The 22,873-nt window shown below is 42.6% G+C and overlaps 1 protein-coding gene across 1 annotated transcript in view; it reads left to right on the top strand.

The window, feature by feature from the left end:
• dlgap2a (discs, large homolog-associated protein 2a) overlaps positions 1-22,873 on the top strand; it is a gene marked incomplete at its 3' end in the record, with an annotated part of 148,544 nt that overhangs the window by 85,049 nt on the left and 40,622 nt on the right. The window contains exon 3 of the mRNA XM_080042981.1: positions 8,318-9,471. Within this exon, the coding sequence (XP_079899107.1) occupies positions 8,318-9,471 (1,154 nt within the window). The remainder of the gene's footprint in view (positions 1-8,317; positions 9,472-22,873) is intronic.

Genomic DNA, 22,873 nt, shown 5'->3' with positions numbered 1-22,873 from the left:
TACTGTGTACATGCTCAATATGAGTGTTAATAATACAGCCTGTTGTGTTCCATTCCAAACTACAAAAGAGGAGCCAGAGAGTTGGGACGCACAAAGGCCTCAAGTATTGTCATTCTGGGAGGAACACGGAACGCTGATCCCGACACTTTGTTCATTTTCTCTCTGTCACCTATCGTTCCGTCCCCACTTTGACTGGCAGAGGGATAGGGGAGGCGAGGAGGAGAGCTGAGCGCAGCAGATAACACACTTCATCATTAGCGGGCTCACGATAAGTATTCACACGTTCAGCGGCTTCTCCTTATCTAGCCACCATAATCTCTCTGCAGCTAAATACTGTGGCTGCCTTCAGCTCCCCACTCTGTAGTCTAAATTGGGTGTTGGAGAAGAGAAATTGCCATTTTGCTTTTGTTGGGACAGCCTGCCAATGGCCTAATCATCTTTTAAGAGATGAGTGCCGGGGCTTCGTGCGGGTTACACAGGAATATGCTTAACTTCTGTTTTAATTCCTGTTCACTCTGTATCAGTATCATTTTACAGTCTCCTGTACCTGCCCTCTCCTCGGACGACCCTAAAACACACAGCCACACACAAACTGTCTCCCCTTAATCGTTACTGTTGTTTACAGAAGCTCAGTAGTCAATTGCCACTTACCTCCGCTAGCTTCTCCTTTATGTGATCTATGCCTCCGTGCTCCCAGGCAAACCTCTACCCTGCTGGGAGAAAGATAGTGGGCACGACTCTGAGTGCTGGGGGGAAGGTGGAGGAGAGGGGTGCTGCTGTTTTAGTATAACCTCATGCAGCTTGGTGCAGCTGGGACTGCCAGAGGCTACAGTGCAACTAAACCAAGCATGCGCCACGTCTGTGCAGTTAAACATGAGCATGTGCATCCTGGCATGTTGGGGTTGTAAATGTAAAACTGAAGATAAAACATTATGAAATATAGTTCATTTTAATTCACTATCATATCAGTGGCCTTATATTTTTAGGAGAACATTTCTAGTAAAGGAAGTTTCTTATCTTAAGTGTAAAAACACAAGCACTCAGAAGTGTTTGTTAGCATATCCTCTTTCCAGGTTCAATACACCCGAGGAGATCGTCTGACCATTTTACAAGTGCTTGCCAGAGAATATCACTAGATTTATTTTGCAGTCGCAGCAGAGGTTGCCTCTGTGGTTTAAGGCACAGGAACATTTTGTTGCAACTTTTTATGCACTTGCTGATCCACCTGCTCAATAGAACTCTGCACTCTGACAAGGAGGTGGAAGCCTGCGACTTATTGAAGAGCCTGCTTTGTTTTCATTTAGATATTTTGCGCTTCAGCATCTAGCTTTGACAGGCCTGCAGTGGCTGATTTTAATGAAGTTTGCAGAAGGGTTTCATACGCAACCCCTAGTGGTGCATGTTGTTATATTTGCATACACTTCTGGAAGAGCAGCAACACTTGACGGTGACATCCCTCTTTATTTATTGGGACATTAAGTCAAATGATTCCAGAATAAAAGCAACATTAACTGCAGTCACTGTGAGAGAACAGTTTCAGCAGTCAGCTTAGATTAGCAGATAAGCAATGATTTTTTTTTATTGTGTGATTTATGCTTATTTTAACACTGCTGACTTGGTATTTCATTGAATTTTGTGTGTGTGTGTGTGTGCGTGCGTGCGTGCGTGCGTGTGTGTGTGTGTGTGTGCGTTTTTGCTGTGCTTGCGTGTGTGAATTATCCAAATGGTATTGATTCAGTCACACTAGCTTCTGTCAAAACCATCCCAGCATGAATTCCCAGTATGATCTAAGGTCAGTTGTACGAGCAGCTCCTTCCCCATTGTGTGAGCCTGTAGGAACATGTGACCCACGCTGTGCTGACTGAGCACACCTTTTAATGTACAAGGCTCTTTGTTCATCTCATGTCCCAGCATCAGGCGTCAACATAAAAGTCACAGTATTTGTTTTTGTATTTCTGTCGTTTAAGGGTGAGAGAAGCAGAAAAATGGCCCATGGGGGAAAGATATCAGTGACAAGTGATTGGCATTTTGTAACAATATTGTAATAGCTACCAAAATGCTGAAGGTTTCGGTTACACACTCGAAATGTACGGTATGCATGAGTCGTCCTGTGCTGTCATGCTATGATTGACAAGAGAGCAGGATATCTGCCAAAGCTGTAAGCCGGGGCCTTAGTTGAACGGAGCTGCCGTGGAGGATATCATGAGCTGACAGATTTGCTACTTTGCCTCTTTTTTTCCATTGCCCGCTTATCCAATCTAATAGCTCAGACCATTGCTGATTTGCCCAGTGGGCTGAGGACACAATTCCCCTGCCTTTGATTTTTAGAAGAAAGGCCAGAATTCTGGGGATAGTGCATTTAACCTTTGGGAGACGGATAAGAAAGCTGCTCTATCGATTTGTTTTACTATAAAATAAAAAGGGGTAGGGCTTTTCCTCTGGCCAGTTCAAAGAGATCCTGTAGGAAAAGCAAGACACATCTGTTCTTAGAAATGTATCATTCAAGGGTTATTCTTGTCACCGCATCTAACATGCTATACACAATACAATAACGTTTAATTGAGGAGTAGTAGGAGTCTAGTAGGAGCAGCTGAATTGTAAACTAGCAGGGTGGAATTCATTTCTAATAAGGAACATCTGTTGTTGCATTGATTCATGCTTTAAAGGAGGCCAGTTGTATGTTTAAACCCTAAAATAAAGTAGTAAAGCAGTTTGGGTTGTTTGATGACAAAGAACAAAGAAATGATTCCGCTGACGCAAAATATATAACACTGCTTAATAGAACGTTTCTCATGTATTGCCTCAACCCTTTCCTCACATTCGCCTTTATCTTAATCCTCTGTTAAATAGTGCAGCGGCTAGCCAACATGCTAACCACTGCCAAGTCTGAAGGTCGAATGCCTTTTGATCTCTGAGTCTACTCCTGCACTTTATTATCTTTTAACTTTGTTTTCAACTCCAGTTAAGGTCTGAGTCGTCGGAAGAGTGGGAGCTGTCAGTGATACTCAGTGTAGATATAATGCTATTTAAATGCTAATGTGTTAAGAGGAGCAAAACGACCTTTACTCATACTCTGCATGCAGGCGAAGCGGCAGCACCAGACAGAGGCCGCCAATAAATGAGCCTCTTCCTCTGACTCTGTTTCCCTTCCCTCCTCACCTCGTGTCCGATATAAGCTGTGTTTATCACCCTCGAGCCCCGAGGGGCTTAGACAACATTATAGAGCTGGATATTGGTTGAGGCGTTAAGTCAGATATGATTGGCTGGTTGCAGAATGTGCCAACTGTTAAATTGAATGGAATTGTTTTTTTTGTTTTTTTCTAGGGAAATGTCTGCTCATCAAGGGAGCAGTTATTTTAACGGCATCGCAAAAGGCTATAGTTTCTAATAAATTGGTTTAGCCTTCAGCGTAAAGGAGACAACATTAAGGATACCCGTCTTTTTCCGTACTTATCAGATATTTCGTATTCGTCTTCATTTGCATAATCATTATAATCATCGCCCGTCGGCATTAAGAGCATGATGGCCCTGCATTGAAAAGAAAATGCTGTCTTTCTGCTGTATGGTACGCTGGAATTGAATTACCATCCACTTTCTAAAGGCAACCTCCATCCTAGCAAGTCCATCGAAAGCAGTTGGCACCCTTGCCAGGAAGCTGATAATGTGATGGCAGGTGCTGGTATCTGTGTAAAAACAACAAGCCCTCTCCCTGTCCACAGATGTCACAGATACTTGTCTCCCTGTACGCAGAGCACTTGCCAGAAGGATGCACACTCACCGAGGGGGCTGTTTTTACCACTCGTTTTAATATTAAAATAACCTTCAACCATGTTCTGAAGGACGTACTTCTTTTCGAATCATTTTCCCGTTAGAGAAACTTGAAATGAACAAAAGAGAGATGGAGGGCGGATGAGTCTATCATGTGTTGTATAATCCCAGGAAATGCCACAACTCTGCCGTTAGATAATTTATTCAGCGCAGCTCCCTGAGAAACCTCAAGGAATAGTCAGACGTCAAAGGAAGGCCTAAGAGTAAGACAGTGACACAATTACAGACAGAAATGTATCATGAGACCTATCAATAATGCAGCATCATCATTCTGCTCCGATTACTAGCAAGCATGGAACTGGAGTGACTCAGGACAAGTTCACCTGATTAAGCCTCTTGATTTGTACTCCGTAGAAATGTTTTTAATGGCCGTTTTAAGCTTTGTTATATGTGTCCCTCCTGAGGTAAAATGGCATATCCTTTTCTCCCTCCCGTATGCTTTAAGTAGCTTGGATTCATTTTACATCAGGCTGCCTAATACACATCCTCGTGTAGGACTGGTAAACAAGGAGAATTTGTTTTCATCTCGACAGATGGAGGCGACAGCGAACAGAAGAGCAGGGCTGCACCTCAGGGGTTGAGATCTTAGACCTCATTAAAAATACATTTGAAAGGAACAAATTCTATCCCATGTGAAAGATGAAAAGGATCATCCACCCCCTAGTCATAATTTACTTACAGCATAGTAAGTCACTCTCATTATCTCTGAGATGTTTTTTTATGCTTTCTAAATATGATACTTTCTCAGAGTTATTGACAAAATAATGAAGAGAATTCTCACTAAACACAGTGACAAATTATTTGCAATGACAGTAACCAGAATAGTCTGGTTTGTAACTCAAAAAATATTGTTTAAAATCATTACTTAATAGTTGCTGGAAGTTGCAAGAAGGGTTGGGGGATACAATGCAGAGTGCTGTGCTAAAAAAATTCAATATTGTGACATTTATTTTGGTGATATCTATCGTCAGCTTCAAAAATCGATACTTTGAAAAGTTTTAAGCAGGTTGTGAACTACAACCTTTGCTCCTGTAGATGTCCCAGTATGGCCTCACATGGAATTTGATTTGAGGTTTTGAATTAAATTGATTAGGCTCAATTTGGCCACTCATTTATCAATATAAAGCAGTAGTGTATTTCAGCTCTGTTTTTACACTTTCATTGTGAATTATGTGGAATTTTGCAATTTATCGCAATATGCATCATATCGCAATGTATCGTGATATATCATATTGTGACCCATGTATCCTGATGCGTATCGTATCCTGATGTCCTTTCCAAAACCCAGCCCTATTATAGAGTGTGACACGATATGCATTTTTCAATAGTCACAGGTATTTCCAAAACACGTGATAGCTATCCATTAAAAATCTTGTTGTATTCAGCACATTATGGTAATGTTGTATGATTAAAAGCTTAATTGTCAAGTATTCAATTTGTGGGATTACACAAAAATGGACATGTATGTCTGATTATTTTATCCATAAACCGTTTCTCCCTAGGTTTGAGACATTGATCTTATCAACACACATTAATACTGTGAAGGATTTACGGTAATCAAGTACTCTAACTCCTGGTTGCAGGCTAGTCTTTTGAGGGCCAGATAGACCTTTTATCCTTTCATTTAAAGTCTTGAACGAAGGCTGAAACCTTTAACATTCAAAACATTGTCGCCCTTTCCATCAGCAAAATGAAATTGAAATCAAGAGCCCTGCAGTTGCAGTGGCAGTTCATTCCTGGTAAGGTTCAAGAAAATGATCAACTTAACTTTCATCATTTCACAATTATTCACTCTTAAAGGCAACCTATGTCAATATTCGACATCAGCAGTTTCCAACGGGTTTAAGGAAAAACTATGGCATATTTGAATAAAGCCTTTTGTCGTTCACAAAGGTCACTTGACCACCCTCGACTGCTGAAGACTACAAGTTTGAAAGTGAAATAATCTGGGGATGTTGAGTTGAACAGATTGTGAGTAATGTGTAATGATTAGGGCTGTCAAGCGATTCCAAAAAATAATCAAATTAATTACAGGCTCTGTGATTAATTAATCTAAATTAATCGCATACTTATATGACACTTGTATGCCTGTTTATAAACACCTGTATAGCCTACAGTCTCTCTCTCTCTATCTCTCTATCTCTCTCTCTCTCTCGTAACTTATGTCTCCTCCCCTCCGCCAGGTTTCTACATGAAATAAAATTAGGAACTTCGCAGAATATTCTACTTTAAACCACAAAAAAACAAGCAGGCTAAATGTAGACTGTCTATCTCCCACAACAGACAGCGCTGCACTGCCACAAGTGCGCATAGCCTGTGCCGATCGACTTATTCACCATCGTCCTACTCATATCCAAAAATATTGACACACACACACACAAATGAGGAAAAAAGGCAGGCTGCATATGCTAGGAAGAGTGACAGGGGGCGGGGGGAGACGAGGCAGCTAGCAAACAAAAGTGAGACGGAAGATTGAGAGATACTGAGAGTTTTGAACCTACATTGTTAATTAGGCACCCACTACATCAATAATGCACAGACACTGCGGAGAATAACATAAGATAACAAATTCCTACCTTCATGTTTATTTGCCCGAAGCTTCCCATAAAACGTCCATAGAGCCCTCTCTATGCTTCTTTCTTTACTCTTTAATCCCGTGTGGGCCGTGTCCGCAAACTACAGGTGCAGCTGCGCTATCGTCTCGCCCCTTTTGCACCGAGTCAAAAGGCACTATAGAAGTGCGATTAATCTGCGTTAATTTTTTTAATCGCGTACATTTTTCTGTGATAATTAATTGAAATTAACGCATTAATTTGACAGCCCTAGTAATGATGAATGTATGCATTCAATGTAGGCACCAGGTGCAAGGCATAACAAAATGATGATATCTCTGTATCTGATCAATCAATTTTTAGTGTGCCTTGATACACTCATGGGGGGAATTATGTATGTCAAAACACATAAAGAGGGAATTACAATACAATACAAAGACTGTTTCTGGGAAAGACGAGTGTTCTGATATGGATAATTGTTTTCTTCCTTTTTTTGGTTAGGAGAAAATTACAAATCAAGGGCCAATGGTGATAATATTGAGGAATAGCAGCATGAATAAACATATCAATATGAGAATGACAATAACATTTAGTCCCAATTTACCTAGCAATAAGAATCACTTGTGCAACCTCAGAGCCCATTTGCCCTTTTTGTTTTGGATATATATGTCAGATATCAGAATTGGGTCCATGATAATATTTGAACAATTTATTGATTTATTGATACACAGAAAAATGTTCAGTTATTGCATCTATTTTGCATAAAACTCCCAGCCTCCTCAGTCTCCTACCACAGCAGCTCATAAAAACTCTCCTTCGTTTTATGGGGTTACAGTGGGAGTGAAAGTGCATGGGTTTATGAGGCATATCATTGGCAGGCAAGCGAGCTTGGATACGGTTATTCTTTGTTTGTTTGTTTATTTGCTATTTCACAAGACAGTGTGCAGATAAGTTTGAAATATGACTTCAGCTTTTTGTGGAGAACCGGGCGATGAGGACAGAAACAGAGGGCAGACAAATGATAATTATTTTTTGTATTTTGTTATGTTAATCTAGAAATTCTTCATACGATTCTTCACTAAAATTTAAAAAAGTTGCTGCTTAATGCAACTTTATAAGCGTGCATTACCTAGTTAGTATAGTATTGTTTTTGGGATCAATTCTACATTTCATTGTTTTCAAGATGGGGCCACATTATGGAAAATGATCACCATCATATTGCATGCTTATTGTTGCATGTAGAATTGTCCTGAGGTGATTCAAAGGGAGTACATTGTAATTACAGTGAGTGCAGACGGTGGTGTGGCATAAAGATAAAGTAAACCTATAGTCTGATTAAGTTAAATACATTGCAATAGAGTGCTGGGATGTCTGCCCTTGGTGACCGATCACATATAATTGGGTTTTAATCTAAGACTACATGGCCAACAGAAATAAAAGGAGGGGGGGTGCATTTGGAGATCGTCTCTCAAGGACGCATATCTGGCCGTATACCCCTAACAACGTTCTCCTCTGGGCTTTGACGGATGACACCAGCACCACAGAGTGATAGGCTATTATTTCACTTTGCATTGGATAAATGGCAGTGCAGTCTCCTTCCTACCTGTCGCCTGCCTTTCTTTTTCTTTCACTCTCTTTTTCCCTTCTCCCTTAGCACTGTTTCATCACAGATGTGAAAAAGTCGGCTGAGATTTTGTCAGTGCAATCCATTGATTTAACTATCACATTACAGCTACTTTTTGAGTTTTTTGTCCTTTGTCATTGAAGTTGATGTAGAGAATGAGAGTATGACTGGTAATGACCAACCTGTTGGAGGATATGTCATTGGGTTCTAGGCTTCTTCCCCCCCTCATAAAGCGTAAACTTAATTTATTTTTCTGAGGGATTTTTTTTTTTTAAATGTCTTTGTGATCTAATCTTCTCTCCCTCTGTTTCAGACCAGCAGTATTCATGGTCGCCCACGCAGAACTTCGATGAGGACAGCTACTCCCCTCCCCTCAGGAACATGAAGGGCCTCTCCGGCGGCCGCCCGGCCCACCTCCAGCTCACCTCCACCACCTCAGCCCACACCTGCGGCCTGGCAGAATGTGACCATTCCCTGGACCATCACCACCACCATGGTAACTCCCGGCCCCCCTCCTACCTCCTCAGCCCCACCGAGAGCTGCCCGCTGGAGAGTCACCACCGCTGCTCCCCGCGGAGCTCCATCCACTCTGAGTGTATGGTGATGCCGGTATCTATGTCGGCCACCGACCACTCCATCTCCAGCAGCACTTTCCCGCGCATGCACTACGGCAGTGCTTCACGGGACAACGGTGGTGGCAACAATTCAGGCGGCCGGGAATCCCGAGACGACGGTGGTGGCTCATCCTCGCACGGTGGCAGCAGCAAAATGAACCGAATCCCAGCCAACCTCCTGGATCAATTTGAGAAGCAGATGCCGCTGCACCGTGATGGCTTCCATACGCTGCAGTACCAACGCACCTCCACCACAACCACCACTACAGAGCAGCGCAATGAAAGCCCCGGGCGAATACGACACTTGGTCCACTCGGTACAGAAACTCTTCACAAAGTCACACTCTCTGGAAGGTTCCTCCAAGATGAACGGTACCAAAAGTGACTCGCATCGGGACGGCTCCCACCACAACCACCATCACCACCACCAAGGCCACCACAAACACAGCAAACGCAGCAAGAGCAAAGAACGCAAATCGGAAGGCAGCGGCAAGCGCTCGGGAGGCTGGTGGAGCTCGGATGACAACCTGGATAGTGATAGCACGTACAGAACACCCAGCGTCATGGCCCGGCATCCTTTGGAACACATCAGCCACTGCTACGCTGACGCAATGCACGGACACCCGGCCGGAGACCTGTCGCTTAAGACCTCCAAGAGCAACAACGACGTCAAGTGCTCCGCCTGCGAGAGCATAAGCATGGCCCCAGAGGGAAAGTTCATGAAGAGGAGCTCCTGGTCAACACTCACAGTGAGCCAAGCCAAGGAGGCCTACCGGAAGTCCTCACTCAACCTGGAGAAGCCCATGACGCCCACCGACCTCAAGCCCAACATCAGGCCCTGTCACTTTCTACAGGTAATTTTGTCTTATTTTGCTTTGTGCCAATATAATGCTGTGTCTTTCAAGTAGTAGTACGTATTAATGGCGATGCAAGTTTCCAATCAAACACTACATTTGCTAATGTCACTGATCATAAAAACCTACTCGTACATTTCTCGATGGATTGATACATCTTGATAGCACTCGATTGGAGAAATTCACAAACATGATTCCCCATGATATTGATTGTTTGTACTATACCAGACAGAGATGGCTCAGGAAACCTTTGCAGGTGTTCACTTTCTGAAATAACTGACAGGAAAGGAAATATTAAACTTATCCCTGATATACATATTTTTGGAGATGCACCCGTAGATCTGCGATCGGCTAGATGACGGGTATTCTGAGGGTTTTGGTTAAACGAGAAGATTGTACTTTGGATGGAGCCACATGATAGCGACATGTAATCTCTTAGTCACTTCAGTGATAGAGCGCCCTTTCATCATTAATAGAACAATCATAAGGTCTCTCGAGGATAAATAAAAGTTAAATTAAATTAAATTAAACAAGAACTCGAGGAACTGGAGCATAGAGAAAAACATAACTCTCGAAACTTAAGCCTTTATTGTGCAACACAAAACCTTGTTTTTTTGTCCATGAATCCTTGGCGAATAGACCAGAAAGAAAAAGATGCTCATCTCAGCTGGATTTCTGATTAATCTGAAGGACAGTATTTTGTTTCCGTTGCCCTGGGTGTTACAATGCGAACATGCCCTTCGGCTCAGCATGTAGCTGGTAGCAGAAGGGACTTGCACAACGGGAGAAATCAATTAACTCCATAAATGATCTGCGCTGGAGGGGAAGACATGGCAATATGGGAAGGAGGGACCAGAGATCAATGTAGACTTTTACTGTGTTGTTTGCTTCGATTTTGCATAGTTGCAGCCCTGAAAAAAGTTAGCCTCTAGCTAAAGCCCATGATCAGCTCGGGAAACCCAGTAGCCCCGCTGGGACCGATTCAGAGTGAGTCAGCACTTAACACTGAAGTGTATTTTAGCTTTTATATGCATGCCAAAGGGTATATGAAAAAGAAAAATTAAGGAAATAAAGAGTGTTTATAAATTCCAAGATGCAAAAGCAGGGGAAACATCGATTGTGTAACAACGCTGCTGAATATAAAACAATGTGATAACTGATAGAATCATGCAAGCGCAACGCCTGGAGCCAAAATCAAGAGTGCACTTCAGCACATTGGCCCTCATTTATCAATCTTGCGTAGACCAGAAAAATGGGTGTACGTACATTTCCACGCAAATCTCGGCATTTATCAATATGGACGTGAGCGTAGGGTACGCTCAAATCCCACGCCAGCTCTCAGCTCGTGTACGCAAATTTGAAAACAGCTTGGACTCGCAGTGCAGGCTGTGCCGGTGTTGCACCGAAAGCTGTGACCTGTCAGAATGTGTGACCCTACAGGGCGCTGTTCTTATTAACCCAGTCTCATAGTGAAATATAAACTATGTAAAAACGTTGGTCCATTGCGCAAATCGTATAAGTTTCTCAAAATTGGCACTGAAATGGTCAGATTGTTTTAGGTGTTTTTTTAAAGGTGAATAACCAACCTAGTTACCCATCACAGTGAAATGTGTAGGCTATACCTTTTCCACTGTGCAATCATTTTAAATTGGAAGCAAACAACTTAACAATCTCTCAATTGCAGGGCTGTTTTTGTGAAACTATGTTTTCAGCTGTGGACCAACATCATTATTAAAACATTTCACTGTGAGACTGGGTTGTTATATGCCTACAGTCTATTGAAATCAGTTAAGAAATAAGAACAGCGCCCTCTAGGGTCACACATTCTGACAGGTCACAGCTTTCGGTGCAACACCGGGTCGGCTTGTGCAGCTGACGGCCGGGCTGACCACTCGTGCCAAGCGCATGCTGTCAGTAGGCCTATAACGCAAAATGTGTTATTTTTAGTTTTTAAAACCCTTTTGAATAGTGCTATCTAAAAGGGCCAATACATTGTAATCATTCAAATCTCTGCAGACGTGTATTTATTTTATGGGGACCATTATCGGACAGTTGGTGCGTCTTTTTCTCCTCCACCACTTATATTATGCCCGCAGCCCCGCACCCCCAGTTGGTTGCATTTCAGAACAGCAACACGCTTTTTTTAGTGGCGATTTTGAGTCAACACCATGACGCTGTTGACCGCAGCAGTTATTTCCTTCCTAACTGCTGCCTTCTGTCGTTCTTTGATGCTGCTTGTAGGCTAATGCTCCGAAATGAAACTCTTTTTTTTCTACTTTCGCTGTTATTCTGTCAATTTCTACTTCAGGGAAATGCCGTATTGCGCATATCCATGTCGTAAAACCTCTGGGCGAGACCTCTAAACTGAGAAAATATAGGGGCGTGATACGCTCGTTTTCATCCGCCGCATTTATCAATATATGGCCTGGCGTACACTGAGATTGGCGAGATACGCCTGTTTGATAAATCCCACGCGATACCTGGCATAGGGAGGTATTTGCGCCAGAATCTGCACCAGTTTCCACGCAAAATTGATAAATGAGGGCCATTGAGAGGTTAGACTTGGAGACTCAGAGAAAGTGTGTTGTATCCCACAGGCTGTTGTTAACAGAGAGCCAATGCATTACTTAAATCAGCCAATGGAGCCTATGAAAATAATCTAATTTTACGTCAACAGAAAATGTCTTAGAGGACTACTTTTGCCTAGCTTATTTTTTTATCACAAACTGATGATCATTCTGAACTAGACAGCGCTCATCCACTCAAAAGTTTTCACAATCCCACTAAGTGCAGTAATCTCTCAATGAATGAGTCGCAACGTTTAGTGTGTGTGCCCCCCCCCCCACATACACACATACACAGACACACACACACACACACCCCTGCCTACCCCTTCGGTACTTCCATTTGGTCATTCGGCTGAGGTAGCGTCCGAGTCGCAGCCCCCATAAACACGTCTAAAAATATCCTCCTCTCCTCCTTCCTGCCGCAGGGCTATATTTAGCCCCGCGTTATCAATCCAATCCGTGCAGGGGTGACATATCTTCCCTCCCCGGAGAAGAATCAATGCCCTCTCAGGCAGCTGGGAGGGGTTTCGAAAAGGAGGGAAGGAGAGAGGGAGGGAGGGAAAGAAAGAAAGAAAGTTACAGATGTATGCTGCCGAGGTCTGTGCCTCTGTGGATGCATTGAGGTACTCTGGGAAATAGCAAAAGAGATGGCTGTTTTTGCTCCCCACGGCTACTGTTGTTGATCATCACGAGGAGCCATCAGACAGAGAGCTAGAGCCAATAGTGTGGAATGATACTTTGCACACACCGAGGGGGTCACATTGAGGAGTTTGTACTCCCTGCTGCTGCTGAATTGGGATTACCCACAACTGTCTGCTCTCTAACAACGTAAACTCTATCTTGGGAGAGTGTGTGTGCTGAAAGTCTGTCCATGTGTGAGTTAAAGTGTGTGTGTGTGGGGGGGGGGGAGGGTTTATTGCACACCAGATGGTTTTGATGATGTGCCAGTCACCTTGTTTGCGTCCTTGGTCGACAACAGAGGGAATTAAAAACTTCTGACAATAAAAGTATGAGGCAGCAAACTGGAAAATAAGCAGTGCATGTCTCCTGCTGAGGTATCCGTATGTTAATCTGTGTTCAAGCAGCAGGTGTGTGTGAATCCTTGTGAGGGAGTGAGCGCAGGTGTATGTTTGAGAGATCGATTAACCGGACAATGAGGAAGACAAAGATGGATTAATATTGGCTGCCCTTGCACTGAAATGACGAATGTTGGGGAATTGGACCTGGCATTAGCCATCGCTCTCTGTCTCTGGCTAAGTCATTTCACAAATTAGCCTCAATTAACCCTCCCCAAGACACACACAAACACTCAACACAGTCTCCATAATGGGGGTGACTGTTAGCTTGGTCCAACCAGACCATCGTACTTCATTTGCGCAGAAGGTCTGGAACTGCTCTATTGGCATACATACGTTCACTCACTTGGAGGCGGGTGTCTGTTGAAGTTTAAAACTATTGGATCTGCCCAGTGCCACTCTGGATCAGCCAACCAATCGCATAACGTTTGGTTGTGACGTATGTCATGAGCCGGCTTCTGACGGTGTGTTCCAGTTGTACTGGGAACTCGTCAATTTCCGACTTCACTACATATTGTAGTTTATGGATCTACCGGTACCTGGCAACGGTAACTTGCTAGAGCCTAATGTTTAGTTATTTGGATGAGGAAGGTTGTAGGCGTCCATACTTTCCCGAGCAGATGCACTGGAACACAGACAGGCCGGAACTCGGAACTACCAAGTCGGAAATCTCCGAGTTCCGAGCATAAAGGAACGCAGCATTCAACTGAAACTGGAGCGCGACTTCGACGTCATCGTTCTCAGCCACTCGCTCTGTTTGCTGATTGGACCGCCAAAAGTCTGGCTGGAGAAGGAACCCATGTAAATACCGCAGCCCCAGACTACTGAAGTGAAATGAAAATTGAGCGGAAGTAGGTAGGCGGCCGGTGCCGGCTAGGTGACTGTAGCAAAACATTTGTCTATTGTCGGTGAATTTCAAATTCTGCATTTTACTCATTTTACTCATGTGTGTGGACAGCCAGTTCTCCCTTCCTCTGTCTATCACACACACTCTCCAAATTAGATGTGTGTATGCACCTGGACTGCACTAACAACTGTAAGCCATGCCTCATCCATCTTCCCTGCACCAAGGATGGAACTTCACAGCAAAGTAACTTTGTTTTACCGAAAACTCTCAGCCCTGATGAACAGCAAACAGCTACTGTACTGTAGTACAAAGGGAGGATAAGTCTTTGATAGTTTTGCTGATAGGGCAATTTAAGAGGGATTTAATAAGCCCATTAATTGCCATCTTGGTTTGCCAAAGGTGAAGCCCCGAGATGCAGAAAGGCTGATGATTAAATCACAAAAGGGAAGTGCAAAGCTGCAGAAACAGAACTGGCACTGTGACTGAAAGCTTTACAGTATCACCAACAACGCAGGGGTTCCCTAACTGTTTCATTAGGGGCTCCCATACAGCCTTGAAGCTACTGCCTATGAGCGTACCATTTTAATAACTCCCATAGTGAGTGCTATTGTTTCCCCAGGAAAAATCAGTACCAAATACCAACTATGAAATTGTCCCAATGTTAGGGTGCATACAGTTAATACCAATATGTGCTTTTGTAGAAGCATTTCATGTATTAGATTATTTAAAAAATAATAATAATAATATACATGCCCATTGGTGCACAGTCCAAGACCAACCTTGAGAGAATTTGGAGTTCAATAGGGCTCCCTGACTATTATTGCATAAGCCTTGATTTGTAATTCCTTAGCTCTGTCTGATGTGTATGTTTAAGTTTGATGAGCCCTCATCAGTCACCTGTAGGCAGCCATGTCCAGTAAGATATCTCTGGTGAACCAACTATATATTTTACAGACAGACAAATCATCAGCAGTGGGAGAAAGAAAGTCCAAAAACCTAGCCAAAATATTGGTGGCTTAAAAAAAACACACAATCAATGCTAATGTTCCATGTGTGCTGAATGTGAAAGTGGGCAATTTTGAGATAGCACACACACATCATGGGTGCAGCAGCTGAGGTGGTTTGTCATAAACTGGCTCAGGGAGGAGAGGGAGTTCAAAATGTAAAGTTTAAATAAATACAATGTATTCAATCTAAAGTTATACCGATAAATAGGATGTGCGGATTAGCAACATCAGCACTTTTGTCATCATTATCTTTATCACCTCAGCCGAGCATTAAAACAGTTCTGCAATATTTTGCTTTTTTTTTACACTTCAAATGAGTTTTTCTGTGGGAGAGGCGTCCCGGGATTTGTTATGACTTGACCAGTAAATTACCAACAGTTACAGTTACTGTCCTTCCTAGTGATTCAACGTTAAAAGTTAAATATATAATATTGAGCGACAGAGAAATATAATTAGGGACTATAGAATTGGGTAAATAGCATAGGCAAGGGCAAGGCAAGGCAAGTATAGTTGGATATTCTGTTTGGAAATCAGCCTGAAAGTCCTTTTCCTTGGTACTTTCCTCCAGCAATACTACATCAGAAAACTCAAAGTACTTTCAGGCACCCTGGGAGATCTGTTCCTTCTCATTCTCTCTTTCCTTTGGTAAATTGAAACCTCTTACTTTGAATCTCAGCAATCTCTTGAACTACTTTGGCAAAATGTATTATTTCCATTTGACTGGAGTCACATGCATGCATTTCTGACACGTGTCTGTGTGTCAGTGAATTAATACACTAAAACCTGTCCCCCGGACAGTGAACGTGCCTTGGAACAGATGCAAAGTTGTTCCCACCTGGCTCAGAGCTTGCAACAACACTGGAGGCTGCACACAGCATTCTAATGCGGAAAAAGTAATTAATTGGACCAATTAGTTAAGTGGGACAAAAGTGTGTAGGTGGTGCAGAAGTCAGAAGTATTTGTTTTATGTGGATGGGTGAAAGTGTGAGGTAGTGAGTGTTGTATAATGCAGGAAAACAATGCAGGCAAAGAGTAGGTAGGGTGGTCACAACATGAAGGAACAACATCCCTTCTCTATTAACGGTCCTCAAAATGTGACCAACAACAGTTATATTCATTTTAGGTATTCTCTGAAAAATGTTTCTCAAGGTTTCTCTAAAAAGCCTTATTTTTTATTTTTTTTTCTCTGGCCTCAGCTTGGGTGAACAGCTTGAAGTATTCCAATTAGTTTGTCTTGTCCTGTTCTTTCTTTGTAAGTTTTTTTTTAAAACTATTTTGGTGACCCGGCTGATTCAGTTGTTCACTCCTAAGATTTAGCACATTAGCAAACTTGGGCATTTTAACATGACGGTCAGTTGGAGCATGTAGCATTTAGCTCAAAGCACTGCTGTCCCTCAGTATAGCCCATATACTATATGGTATATCTTACAAAGTTGCTGGCATGGCTGTATTGTCTGAGTGTTGTTAAAAGTTGTTAGACACTATTTGTGTTTCCATCCACTCATCACATTCCATCGAATCATCTGAAGTTCACTGAAAAAACATTCATGCGAATAAAGTCGGTGAAAGACGTACAGCACATTTTGCTATAAAATGTGTGTATTGAATAGATTTCAGACCATTTATTTTCACACTGAATGCCACACCATTCAAGGAGATCTTTGCGAAACAAAAGTTTGTTACCCAAAATGGATCGCGGCATCTGGAGTACCAAGAATATTGCACAGGTTGTAATCGTGCTTATAATGCCAGCTAATAGCCACATATCAAGCTAAAATCAGACGATAACAACGATGACAGCATCAAGACATTGATATGATGCAGATGCACGTAAATGCCACACGACAAGAGAGGCGGCGGGCCCTCATAATGGCCCTCAAACCGGCACATTTTTCCGATCTGCTGGTGGAGCAGGACAGTGGGCGCTCTCACAGCTGATCGTTGCCGGGTCGGCCTGTGCAGCTGGCGGCCGGGCTGACCACTCTGCCAAGCGCATGCTGTCATACAGTAAAACACAAAATGTGTTATTTTTAGTTTTTAAACCCATTTTGAGTAGTGCTATCTAAAAGGGCCAATACATTCTAATCATTCAAATCTCTGCAGACGTGTAGCCTATTTCTTGTATGGGGACCATTATCGGACAGTTGGTGCGTCTTTTTCTCCTCTACCACTAGGCTATTATGCCCGCACCTCCAGTTGGTTGCATTTCAGAACAGTAACTTTTTTTAGTGGCGATTTTTGAGTCAGACCACTTTTTCGATCTATGTAAAGAAATGGCGACATATAATTGTATACTGTTTTATAGCATTTGAACGATAGTAGCCTAAACCTAAAATGCAAAATCCTCAGCTGGAGATCGTTTGTTGTCAACATCAACGCTGTTGACCATAGCAGTTATTTCCTTCCTAACTGCTGCCTTCTGTCGTTCTTTGATGCCGCTTTTAATGCTCCGAAATTAAACTTTTTTTTTCTACTTTCGCTGTTATTCTGTCAATTTCTACTTCAGAGAAGTTCCTCTTCTGTGCCGTAATGCGCTTATCCATGTCGTAAAACCTCTGGGCGAGGCCTCTAAACGGAGAAAATATAGGGGTGTGATACGATTGTTTTCAGCCGCCGCATTTATCAATAATGGCCTGGCGTACACTGAGATTGGCGAGATATGACTGTTTGATAAATCCCACGCGATACCTGGCGTAGGGAGGTATTTGCGCCAGAATCTGCACCAGTTTCCACGCAAGTTTGATAAATGAGGGCCAATGTATTTGGCAAATCACATTTCCATCAGTGTCTATGGCATAAGCCTTTTACTAATTAAGAGAAAATCTGATGAGTAAGTAATAAGTAGTTTTTCATTCGATATTACTTCATTTGCTTGAAAATGTATGGATTCCAAGTTAATCTCAGAAAAAGCTTTGTAACACTAAAAGAATCAAAAGGCCAAGATCATGGGAGTTGGACACACTGTGACTCACATATTCACACACCAGTGAAACAGTCTGTCTGTTTACACTTTCACGTTCTAACATCTGATAGCATAATGTGTCAGTAAATGAATAACAAAATGAACACGCACGCTTTTAGAAGTTGTGGGCGTACACATGACACAGAGGAAGATGAGCTGGTGGTGGGCGTGCGGTGGGTGGGTGGTCTAATAAGGAGTGTGTGTTTTACTGGGAGGTGTCGGGAGGAGAGAGAGTGAGAAAAAACTGAAAAAAGCACCTGCTCCAAACACACACTGAGTATCCATGCAATCTTGTGGGGAAGAAATGAGAGACTGGAGGCTGGTGGGTGGGATTGCCTATGATTGAACCTTTTAAGAGCTCTCTTACAATTTTCTTTCCTTCCTCTCTCCGCCATGCCTCCATCATTCTACGCTAGAGCCCTCCTAACCCACCTCTTCTATCGCTGTCTCTGTGGCTATCCCACTCCAGTTCTTAACGTAATGGCTGTGACTTATGTTTCTTAGTGGGAGAGGTGCTGTGTATAGATAGCGCAGCAGAGTTAATCAATGAAATGCACTGCTGCACTGCAGGAGCATTGACTGAGGCCTGACTGGATTCTCCACTCAACCAGTGTTAATTTTGGCAGCAAATTCTGATTTAGTCTTAGTCTTAGTCTTTTGAATATCACACCATTTAGTCTTAGTCCTATTCTAGTCATCTAAAATATTTTAGTCTTAGTCTAGTCTAGTCTAGTCTACTAAATATAAGCAGATTTTAGTTTGACTAAATCTACAGCGGACTTCGTCGATTAAGTGTTTTTCTTCATTGAATGGTATTAAGGTTTGAATATGCAATACAGACACAGATTTAATGGTTGTAATACAAAACATGTATTCTATTTCATTAGTAATAATCTCACATAAAATCAGTGTACCTGACTGGATAGGGGGGAGTGGGGGCTTTAAGAGCCTGTGCCCGGGGGTCCATTATCTCATGATCTGTCTATGAACCAACTGGATTCCACAATCTGTTTTCTTTTTGCGGGGAGCATGCACAAGCATTATTTATAAAAAAAAATAAAATAAAGAAAATATTTTAAAAAATTGGGGGGCCCCACACTAGGTCTTGAAACGGGCCCCGAGATTGTTAATGCCGCCCCTGGGCAGCAGCAGCAGCACGCAGTTGAGGTGCTGATACATTTGAGCAACTGCGCCTTCCTTTAAGCAACACTGCTGCCGCTGTGTGTGTTCGGACTTCTTTTGCATCAAAGCCTTTTAGATAATACAATTAGAAGTTTTAATTGAACGCTGTCCATGCGTCGGAGTTGATTGTAACTTAAAAACAGAAACTAACGCACGGAGGCGGCAGTTTCACATGGCTCTGTGTATTTAAACTCGAGACAGAGCCTACTACTACAAACAGATCGCGGAACTTAGCCGTTCCCCTAGACATCGTTAACGGGCAGGATATCCCTGACTATCATTTTTGTCCATCATACCGCAGAGTTTTTCAGCACAGCGGCTCACTCCACCCGCTCACACCTGCGCGGTCTCCCGTCGATTTTCACCGACACAGGGTTGCATTCGCTGCTTTGCACTGATTGGATTTCTTCCCAACTTGTCCCACAAAAAGAGTAGTTCTGATTGGATCTCTTCTCCATTCGTCCCGCCCTAACAGTTTCGTCTAGTTCCTATTCGTAGACTATAGTGTCAGTTAAATTAGTCTCAGTCTTCGTCATCACATCTGCCTTTTTATTTAGTTTTTATTTAGTTTACGTCCGTGAAAAAGGTTCGTAGACGAATATTTTTCGTCATAGTCTTAGTCTACGAAATTAACACTGCACTCAACACACACGCACATGAACACACAAACACACACACACACACACACACACACACACACACACATAAACAAAACACCCCACACCCCGAGCCAAAGATCAAAGCATTGAAAGTAAAGGTAGACACACATAGCTAATAGGCAACATCTGCCTGTACGATCCGGCTGTGAGGTGCTCGTTAGCAATTTGAACATTGTTATTTATTGGGATAGTTGATGTGCCAAAACAGCTAGGGGAAACAGCAAGTGTAAGCAATTGTGTTCATAACCCAGTATGGCAATAAAGGTGCAGTGTGTAAAAAGGTATTGGCGTTTTTCAGAACAGCCTTGGTAGCAATGGAATATAATAATTGGAAGTATGTTTAAATGAGTGTATAATCGATGAAAATCGACCATGGTTGAATGTTATTGTTTCTTACCTTAGAATGAGCGTTATATTTATGCATACTGTAGGATTGGGGTGCTTTCCAAGGAGGCCGCCATGTTGCACCGCAATGATAAAGAAGAAGAACTAGTACTAGAATAGAACATCTTTACCTCGTCACCTGCTATTGTGGAAAGACTCGAGGCAGTGGTGGATGATGCCATCTTTAGTAACTAATTTCTTCAAGGCACCGTATCTTCTGTAAGTACCTCAGAGCTGGAGGGTGAGAAAAGGAGCGTCACAATCTAGAACTTTTCCCCACTAGATGATGCCAAAATACACCGATATAACATCCGGCGTCTTTATGAAAACCTTGGTCTTGATACATGAACAAAATGACTTTCCTCTTGTCTTGTCTGTTCTTAACTGAACTGAATCCAATTAAATAAAGCAAGTGAAAGTTCTGTTACTGTGAAAATGAAACTTCAAACATGAATCATCTCAGCGTGAATTCTTCTCACAACTCTCCCCGCAAACCTCCAAACCATAAACTGTGCTGTTGAACAGAGAACGACCTGTCACATTTATTTAAGGACAACAGAATCGTGAACACTTCCCTGGAAACACATAGATTTATAATGGCTCACTGCGGTATGCTTGTGGATGCACGCTCACCTGTGAATCCCAAATGTCCATGTTGACAGTGGTCCATTTTTCAGCACCACTAGGCACGGTGCTGAGGCCATGTGTGTGCTCTCACAGCGGTCTATACCGGCACTGCTGCTATATACCTCGCTTCTTTATCTTAACGGGGAGACACCCTGCAATCCATCCAGCTTTATCAGCGAGTCCAAATTAAACAAATCTCAGCACAGCTTGCGCCTGTCCTCCAGCGTTCCGTTCATTAATTAGACGTCTAAAAATATCAAACCCCTCAAAGACTTAATTAACCCATCGACTCCATTCGGTAGCTGGTGCATGCCTGTCTTGTGGAGAGGGAGATGAATGGCTTTTTATCAGTGTGTGTGTTTGAGTGTGCTGTTAGGTGTCTGTTGGGTGGTCCTGATCTGTATGCAATGTTAGTTGTTGGTTTTTTAATAGGCATTCCAGAAAGCCTATGCATTTTTATTTCATGTATGCATGTTTTATATCCTTTACCTCACTGATGTGTTTCCAGTGCGACTCTTTTTGTGGAGGTGCACCTTTTTATGGTAATTTGCAATTTCCCCCTTTCATGATGTAACACCACAGCCTTGCAGGGAAATTTGCCACCAAGCTTTACAGACATAGTGAACACAACCCATCAATCAGGAACCCCCCCCCCCCTCCCCCCATGCTAACACAACAGCACAGATGAAACATGAGCGTCAAAGTCCGCTCTGACCCAGCATTCTCCTTGATTAACGAAGAGTGGGTCGTAATCAAGCCATAATTGATCAATTACTCAAGATGTTTTGATTTGATGTGACACTTGTTAGAATACTAATTGTGCGTGGGCATGCAGTGATGTCGGATGTTAGTTAAAGTTGGCAAGTCATTTCTTCAGGATATTAACAAACAGATACCTTCAGTAGTGTTGTTGCTTAATTTCATGTGTCATAAACGTGACGTGTCGTCTGAAATAGGTCGCACTGCAGGTACATTTTCTCTTGAGAATTCCATGTGCTTTCAGGTGTTTATGTGGTTTAAATTCTCACAGTTTGAAAGGATAGTTTCAGTTTTTATTTCTCTTTTGAATAATAATTCAATTGGCATTTTTCAGTATACAGTAGGTGACATTTGTGTTAGACAATGATTGTACTCGTGAGTCAGACTCATCAGTGGCATTTGAATGCAGCCTATCTCCGCCTGACATTTTCGCCAAAGCCTGTCAGCTTCCCACCCCGTTTACTTTGAACCTGTGAGTAATGATTTAGTCACTGGTTGGCAGAAGAAAAATTTTTTATTTCTTTTTAAGAATCAATATTATTAGTCTAATCACACAGAGTATCAGAGTATGCTTGGGAGGCTACTATTAAAGATGTTTCTTGAGTGCAGCATTGGTCCAGTGTTACTGTTGGAATTCAAGGAAATAAGGACCCCAGTCAGATTGAACTTAATGAAATCTAGAGACGAATGGATTTGGCAGTGCGCCGAGGCTGATCCAGCTGCCAGGACTTTAAAGTGACGGATGGATACAACATCAGAGAAGCCTTGGACTTCCACATAGGGTTTAATGATTACTGTCATATTTAAATGAGTGCAGATCATTACCATGGGAGTGCTCGTCCAGCTATAGGGTTCTGACCGACCACCGCATACAGTCAACAGAGCGCGCAGTAAGGAAGATTAAGAAAACGGAAAAAGAGAAACATGATAGGTTTGTGCTTTTGTATAAACATTGAGAGAGTCTGATTTATAGGTGTGTGTTTATTTGTAGGAGAGGTGATGATCCTGACTCAGCTGCTACAGTTACACTCTGCTACACCGTTGAACCAAAGTGAGAAAACGATAGAGAGGGGAAAAGAAAGAGTGATATTGTGTGTGTGTGTGTGTGTGTGTGTGTGTGTGTGTGTGTGTGTGTGTGTGTGTGTGTGTGTGTGTGTGTGTGTGTGTGTGTGTGTGTGTGTGTGTGTGTGTGTGTGTGTGTGTGTGTGTGTAATCCGCTTGTGAATAATCATCATCCGTTTTTTGCATGCTGCTTCACATGATCTTTATATTCACAAATGTCCGGTAAGAATAACAAATTCACTTGCCGACAAAGCGTGCAAGAATAAAGTC

Source organism: Ammodytes marinus (assembly GCF_949987685.1).
Source record: "Ammodytes marinus genome assembly, chromosome: 15".
Classification (NCBI taxonomy): domain Eukaryota; kingdom Metazoa; phylum Chordata; class Actinopteri; order Uranoscopiformes; family Ammodytidae; genus Ammodytes; species Ammodytes marinus.
Note: the sequence above shows the minus strand (reverse complement) of the source record. Positions and strands in the feature narration are given on the sequence as shown.